This window comes from Nothoprocta perdicaria, unplaced genomic scaffold (assembly GCF_003342845.1).
Source record: "Nothoprocta perdicaria isolate Ctin4 unplaced genomic scaffold, notPer1 scaffold_7, whole genome shotgun sequence".
Lineage (NCBI taxonomy): Eukaryota > Metazoa > Chordata > Aves > Tinamiformes > Tinamidae > Nothoprocta > Nothoprocta perdicaria.
In genome coordinates this window covers 9,889,328-9,897,147 of record NW_020455976.1, presented here as the reverse complement: position 1 = coordinate 9,897,147, position 7,820 = coordinate 9,889,328, and the positions used below count along the sequence as shown (strand labels likewise).

General features: G+C 42.9%; 1 protein-coding gene across 1 annotated transcript; it reads right to left on the bottom strand.

Annotated features, from left to right (window-relative positions):
- Nucleotides 1-896: 896 nt before the first annotated feature.
- LOC112957135 (deleted in malignant brain tumors 1 protein-like) lies at nt 897-4,783 on the bottom strand. Its single transcript, XM_026050706.1, has 3 exons — nt 4,720-4,783; nt 1,315-1,507; nt 897-1,149 (listed from the first exon to the last, which is right to left on the bottom strand). The coding sequence occupies exons 1-3, from the start codon at nt 4,781-4,783 to the stop codon at nt 912-914; spliced, it is 495 nt and encodes a 164-aa protein (XP_025906491.1). The 3' UTR covers nt 897-911.
- Nucleotides 4,784-7,820: the final 3,037 nt, after the last annotated feature.

Sequence of the window (7,820 nt, the reverse complement as noted above, 5' to 3'; positions counted from 1 at the left end):
AGGGTAAAAATATAAAGCGACCTTTCCTACACTCGTTACACCTTGCACATCAAACGAGATGGCAAAAACCTAAAAAGTCAATCTTAACAGTTGTGGTATCAATGGCTGTTGAGGGTTGAGGTGTATTTACCCAGTCCAGAGAAAATGAGATGCAGCCAGTGAAATCCCATTTTTCCCTTTGTGATATTTCAGTTTTCAAACATCAACATAGCCCAAAGACATAAGGAAAGAGATTTCCCAAGTGAGACCGGGGCCGCTCTGGCCTGTCACCAGGACAAGAGATACCAGGAACGGAAGCGGACGAGAGTTCTTAGGCGGAGGAAGAAGTTGAAGAGAAAGAAGAGTCAGGCAGGAAAGAAAAGCAATTGAATTAAGCCAGTAAAAAGAAGCCAAGAGATTTAATGGAGGTTTAATCCGCTGCGGGGGATACAGGCTCCCTCAAAGCAGGTATATGGAAAACTCAAGGGGTGATTAAACCTGCTAAATCAAGTGGCACTCCTTAGCAAAGTGCCAAGCAGTGGACTAGGAGAGTCACCTTCCCATTACTTCGGTTCACTCCAGACAGACACCAGCAAGGTGACTGGCACATGCTGAGGGAAAAGGGGAGGCAGTGGGCATGTCGGAAGGGCACTTCCACCAAAATATTGTTCCTCCCACCATCAACACACACCTTGGCACACATCTTTAGAAAAGAGCCCGAGCCTAGCATGAAGGTACCGCAATGCTTCCACACAAACAGAACCTCCCAAGCATGCTCCTACTTCATGCGCTGCTGCTCCTCAGAGCCATTCTGGGCATCTCCCCACCCCAGAAGWCTGGTAGCTCTGGGCAGAGRCAAGATGCTGGAAGCGATACACCAGCTGCTGGACACCCTGGTAGGGGGCAGTYCTCCATTTGCCTCCTGGCAAGCACTAGAAGACCYCACTCGTCTCACCTGGAGTGGTGATGTAGTTGGGAACTGAATAGTAGGAGGCCTGAAAGCCTCTGCGCGTGACACTGCCGTCACTGCGAAACAGGACGGTCAGCTCATTTCCAGATGACACAAACACGCGGTGGTTGTTACTGCAAACTTTCCCTAGGAGAGGGGCCCCGTACAGCCTGCCGTCGTACACCTCGATGGCGTCGTACTGGCAGGTGGTGCCTTCCAGCCTGCGGAGCGGAAACAACATTCCTCAGCTCTCGGGCTCGCCTGTTTCCAGGGSGCCTGAGAGCAGGAGAGGAGCCCTTGGAGCAGGCACAGGCTCCASGCAGAGACGGCCAAGCACCAGGGCACRCAGGTGCYGGGCTGGCACCACAGGCCCMGGCCTCACTTACTCTACATCCACAAAGGTCAGGTGCACTCTGTAGTTCGCCTCCTGCAGCTGGATTCTCCACACGCAGTTTGCGTTGTTGGGGTAGGTGTTGGGATAGTTGGGGCTTTGAAAGGAGCCAGACGAAGCCAAGAGGAAGCCACCACAGGGGAAAGTACCTACAGAGCGCAGCAAAAGTGAGAAGTGGCAGAGACAGCCTGAAWCCAACCCAGCACAGCTCCYTGGAGGAGAGCAGGAGTCCCGCAAAGAGSCRTGGACATGCTCCCTCACAAAAAGGCCCTCCTGGGTGTGTGCCGGCTCCCCGGAGGTTGCTCCTCAGGGCCTGTCCCGGCATCTCAACATCCCAGAGCTCACGTACCTGGCTCTTCTACGTGGCAATGCAGGGGAAGAGGAGCCTCCTCCCTAAGAGGAATTCCCTAGTGGGAGTCACAGCCCCCCTGGAGGAGCTCCAGGGTCACTCAACAACTAAGATCGCCCTGGCAACCTGCTTCAACAGAGCAACATTGGACAAAATAATCTGAAAGTCCCACATGTGACTCCCCCAGCCCTAAAGTCTGGCAGTCTGTGGCAGAGACAGACTTGAGTCAAGAGGTCTCTTTCTGCATTAGCACACACCAGCAGGCTTCTCCTCTCTGCGGGTCTCATAACCTCATATGCATGGTTTTCCAGCAGTAGGTACAAAGATAAAAATCAAGAGACCATTAAAATTCTTGATAGGCCTTGCATGTGAAATCAGATCAAAAAATATCCCTAATAAATCAATCTTACCCATTGTGATATCAGTTGTTCTTAAGAGTTGAGGTGGAGTTGCCCAATCTAGAAAAAAATTAGACCCATCCAGTGAAATCCCATTTTTACAATGTGAAATCCCCAAATCGAACACAGCACAGAAACATAAAGGAGGCCATTGAGTGCAAGCAACGTCCTAATACACGTTGTTAACCTTCACGTGGCTCTTGCTACGCTTGCAATAAACGACCATCAGTGATCAAGAGAATAAGCAGTAAACTGTATTCCAGAATATGAAAAAGAAAGTCTATAGAGCCCAAGATGATCAATTGTGAAGTTAAGAGGTCTCTTTCTGCTTTAGCAGATCCCAGCAGGTTTCCCCTCTGTCAGACTATCATAATCTCACCTGCAAGATTTTCCAGCAGAAGCTACGAGGGTAAAAATCAAAAGCGACCTTTCCTACACTCGTACACCTTGCACATCAAACGAGATGACAAAAGCCTAAAAAGTCAATTTTAACAGTTGTGCTATCAATGGTTGTTGAGGGTTGAGATGTATTTACCCAGTCCAGAGAAAATGAGATGCAGCCAGTGAAATCCCATTTTTTCCTTTGTGATATTTCAAACATCAACATAGCCCAAAGACATAAGGAAAGAGATTTCCCAAGTGAGACTGGGGCCGCTCTAGCCTGACACAAGAGCTACCAGGAAAGGAAGTGGTTTTTAGGTAGAGGAAGAGCTGGGAGGAAAGAAGTGTCAGGAAGCAAGAAAAGCAATTAAAGCAAGTCAGTAAAATACATCCAAGAGGTTTAATGGAGGATTAATCCCCTGTGGCGGATACAGGGTCTCTCAAAGCAGGTATATAGAAAACTCAAGGGGTGATAAAATCTGCTAACTCACGTGCCACTCCTTAGCAAAGTGCCAAGCAGTGGACTAGCAGATCTGCCTTGCTCTATGTGAACATCACCAGGTTTCTGCAGACACTACTCTAAGAGCCAAGTAAATCAGAAAGGGCTCAGAACCCCAGAAAGGGCTGCATAGCAGAAAGGATCCTGTAACTGATATTACCATGAGTCTGGAGTGAATATTTATCATGATTAACTCAAACAATGTACATTTTTAATAGAATTTTTATGTTACCTGTTTTTGGAGAATCCTCATAACTGTATGTTGTATATGCCCAAACTGCAGATATCATTACATGAAAAAAAAAAAAAAAAAAAAAAAAAAAAAAAAAGAAACTTAGTCCTTACAAATACATTGCATGAATTATGATAATGAATAGACAGAAAATTTTAGAGATGAATGTCTCTAGATTAGGTCCAGCTACCTCTAGATATAGAAAGCACACTGTGGACAACCTGACCGTCGGGAATATTCTATCACTAACTGATGTAGTGGATGACAAGTTTGTCCATTTGAAGATGTAAAGGAAGACCCTATGGGTGAGATGCACCATTTATTCAGTGAGTGGAGAATTCTAATTTAGGCTGACCCTTCCCAAATTGTGCCTCATATATGCGAGGCATTTGCTATAAATGGATTTGATAGCAATATAAGGATTAAACAGCAACTCAGTGTCTTTCAGTGCAATATCAATACTGCAGCTCAATTTTCAATATTCAACCTCACCTCAAATATTTATGTAGGGAGCAGATAACAAGAGCATTAAAAAATCCAAATTTGGAAGCCGCGCTAAATTGCTGTTTCCTTCTAGCAAGGTTCTATTGTATGTTAGAGCATGTGTGGGACTAAAGAAAGGGGAAGTGTTGTTTTTCTCCCAGTTCATTAGTCCAAGTTAACTGAATGACAGAACTTCACAGCTAAAAGACAAAGGAATGGAAAGACAGCAACTATCATAAACTCTTTTGATCTTTTTTTTTGTTCTGCCCTCCAGCAAATAGAAGACAAGAGCAGTCACTTAAAAATAAATGCTTTGTTTCTCACAGTACCATCATGGCACTCTGCCGACACAGGGAAACTTCCCCCTAAGAGGGAAGAGTCTTTTTGGATTCAGGAAGCTTATTTCAAGTTTTCATGAGAAGCATCCTCCCTTCCATCAAACCCACTGGTATTTTATTAATCCTCAAAGGAGTAAAAGCATCTGTGCAGTTCACTGCCTCAGTAGCCAATTCAATTTAGATTTGTAATAGAAATTAGAATAATATAAAATTAGAGTAATTCTATTGTATTCTAATAGTTACCATTAATAATAGGCACAAAAACATGTCATACTTGCTTTTATCTTGAGCACTCACTCTCTCATCGAACGCCACCACCATGTTATTCAATAGAATTAACTAATCAAATATAATGTGTGTGGTTCAGAGAGCATTTGACACACTAAAATAAATGTGCATTTCTTGACGAAAACACTTACCTTTAAGTTTTCTACCACAATACAAAGACTTGGAAAAATCTTATCACTGTTTTTTACAGTATATATATTTTGAGTTTACTAGCCTCTCTAACAAAAAATGGATGACAATAATAGTCTAAATGCAACCAAATAAATCATTTAAATCATAAACAAAATTATTTATTTCCTCAGCTCATAGGTTAGATCGGTTTAGTTTTCAACAGAGCTAACCTGTGCATGGCAAGTTTAATCCTCTTTCAAAACTCAGTATTATCCTGAATGTGAGATATATTTGTGAAGTTGATCAGAAGCAAGACTCTACCTGTATCCATCTGTATTCCAAGACACATCATTACCATCCAAGAGAAGACCACAGTGGGACCCATCTCGACGGAGCTCCTAATGGAAGAGCCCATTGGAATTTATAGGCAGAGGAGCTAAAGGGGCGTAGCTCCGTAGGCCAACCTGACCCTTGGTAAGTCAATACCAAACACATGCCCGCACTGCTCTTTCTTCCCCGACACGTGAAGATATGCTTGATTTGTTACCCAGCTTTTTACAGCTTCCTCATTCTACAAACAGATAACAGAGATACCTCCAGGAAAGCATTTCTTCTACTATCATTAATGTAAAATAACCCAATCTTGAGTCATAGTCATATTTAGCCAAAAGCTACTTTTGAGGACTGTGTAGTGTGTGGATAGTTTTCCCTTTTAATTTTTTTTTGGTCATGTCTCCAGTCCTTAAAAATTACTGTGAAGCTACAGCTTTAATAGACTGTAGCTTCACACACATTTACCACTATTTTTCAAATATTAGTCATGCATTATTTAACTTTGAGGATGTAGAAGAGTTTGGAATTAGGATGCTGAGCTGTCTTCAGTTCCACCAACTATTTCTCTGAGTATTTTTGTCCTGATAGATGTCACATGCAAATTCAGGAGAAAGTGAGTGCATTACACTCTTTCTGATCTCCTATACTTCACTAAGGTAGTAAGACTCACCTAATAAGTTTGAGCTCTGCAAATTGTCTGCTGAAAATTTGAAAGCAACAAAGTATTATTTTGGGTTTCATTGCAAACTCAAGTYAAAATTCAGAGATTAACAACTCATTGTTAAACTGCATGAGTCTTTCTAGAGAACCAGGAGTTTAAGTCAGGGGATAGGCAGAAGAAAAAAAAATGAAGGAAAAGAATTATAGCCTCATTTATCTCATTATCTAATTCTGAAGCTCTTAAGAACTTTATAGATTTTTTTTTACACAGTCCTCACCCAGGATTTACAATTTAAGATACTGGATCTAGCTGAACCTTACAGTAAATCTTTATGAAGAGAAATTGTTTCAGATCATGGATTAGATCTTCAGTGGATCTAAGGGCTCATTGAAGAAACTCCACTTGCAGCTAAGGTTGGCAAYGTCTGAAGAGTATATAAAATCCTAGAATGATCTAGCCTGGTAAGGGCTCTCAGAGCCCTTCTAGTCAAACCACAAGGTTAAAACAAGGCTACCTCCAAAGTCAAATCAGGTGGCTCAGGACTTTAATTACTGTTGTTACAGAATTTAAAAAATCTGCATTTTTTTCATACACAAATTGTGCAAATTTTTTTTCTAGATAAAGCTTTGATGTTACGGCCATTCCTGCTGCTGGTTTTAGATGAGTTTGCTGCCTTTATTGCTTGGTAACAGTTCCTGAGGACTCAAATATTTCTCATGTGCCTCATGAAACACGTGAAATACTCAGAGTAACTGTCCTGGTTTTGGATGGCCAGTACCTGAACTCAACAGGACACTGCAAAGGAGAGTAGGAGAGCAAAGGAGAGTAGGAGAGCAAAGGAAAAGGAAGCTCTAGCCCTCTAGAAGAAGGGTTACTTTGTGAGACATATTAACAGCTTACTGACTGCAAATAACTGTAAATATATTACACTGGCTGTGTAAATGTAAATATCATCATGGCTCTGCAAGCCAGATGGAAAATGAGAGAACTTCAGAGAGAGTGAAGGAAATAAGGGAGGTGGCTGGATAAATGGGTGCCACTGTTATTGAACTGCTTGACTGTTCCTGAAACAGATGCTGCATCGATCGCCTGGAGAGGAGGGAGACCCTGAGATGGAGTTTGGGGGGAAGGTGGCGGGTAGATGGTGATAAGAGACGTGAGACTTGGGTGCAGGTGTTAGAGTCTCTGTGTTTTGTTCCTTCTGATCGTCCCACACCTRCTTCAAGGTCTTCCAGGAAGACAGGAATCAATGCCAACTACAACCCACCCGAGTTAATGAACAGCAGCCTGTTCTCTATGAAAGAGAACAGGATCCCTTAGCGGATGCCACAGAGCTGCTGCTTTGCAGTCCCGTGTAGCTGGCACAGCATCAGCCGGAAGCACGGGACCGTTTACCCCCTGGCTAATCTGTAGCCAGGCACTTAGGTTGGTTTTCTGGGATGTGAGAGATGGCTTTGACCCCTTGTAGCCCTGGAGATTTCCTTATCAAACAGTCCAACTCTTAAGCTATTATAAGAAGGCTTGAAAATTTACAGTTTTTTGTAACCAGTAACAAATATACACACACGCACACAAAGTTGGGATAAAGTCCGTACCTGTCATGAAATGCTTCCTCTATGTGATGTCATGTTTAATATCATTTTTGCGCAAATATTGACAGTGTTCCACTCTGTTTATGTAATGAAAGTAACAGTGCTACCTATTATCAATGGATACTTGTATGTACACAGTTCGACCTAGTTTCAAAACAGTCCATCCAAACTAGTTCTGAACTTAAGGTAACAGGGAACACGAATTCACCTGGGCTGGGCTGATCGTTGCTTGTCTTAAACTTAGTGGCTATGCCTCATTTCCCTAATACAATTTGCAACTATACCAAATTTTTCTGCCATACTGGCAAAATAAGTAAGTCTATAGGCACTGGAAAACGCAAAGCCAAGAGCGTTTCTACTAAAAAGAGGGAAGTCTGTTTCCTTGAAGATATTTGAAAGCTAAAAGGAAAACCACAAAGCTACGCTTCATCAGGGGAACAAATGTTTGACCTGCACAAACACAGGACTGGATTTTGTGGTTCTGTATCCTACTTCCTTCTTGCAAAACGTTTTCCAACATACCACATGGTGCTTTGCTAAGTATTCTCCAGCCTAATGAGTATTTGAAGCAATATTCAGACTTGTAACAGCAGTCTCTAGAAATTCTAACACTCAAGACTGCATCCAAGAGCTAGTAAGGCCACCAAATCCATGAATGATCGTCGATGCCCAAATGCAAATTCCCCCTGCCCATCACCTGAGGACTTGGCCCTGGTTCCCTCTGCACTGACTCTGAACCCGTTTTCTCTGCCACGGGTTTTTGTGGCACTTCCCATTCTCTATTCCTCACATTCACTGCTCGCTCTCTTACCTGCAAGCACAAATTCCCCACTGTG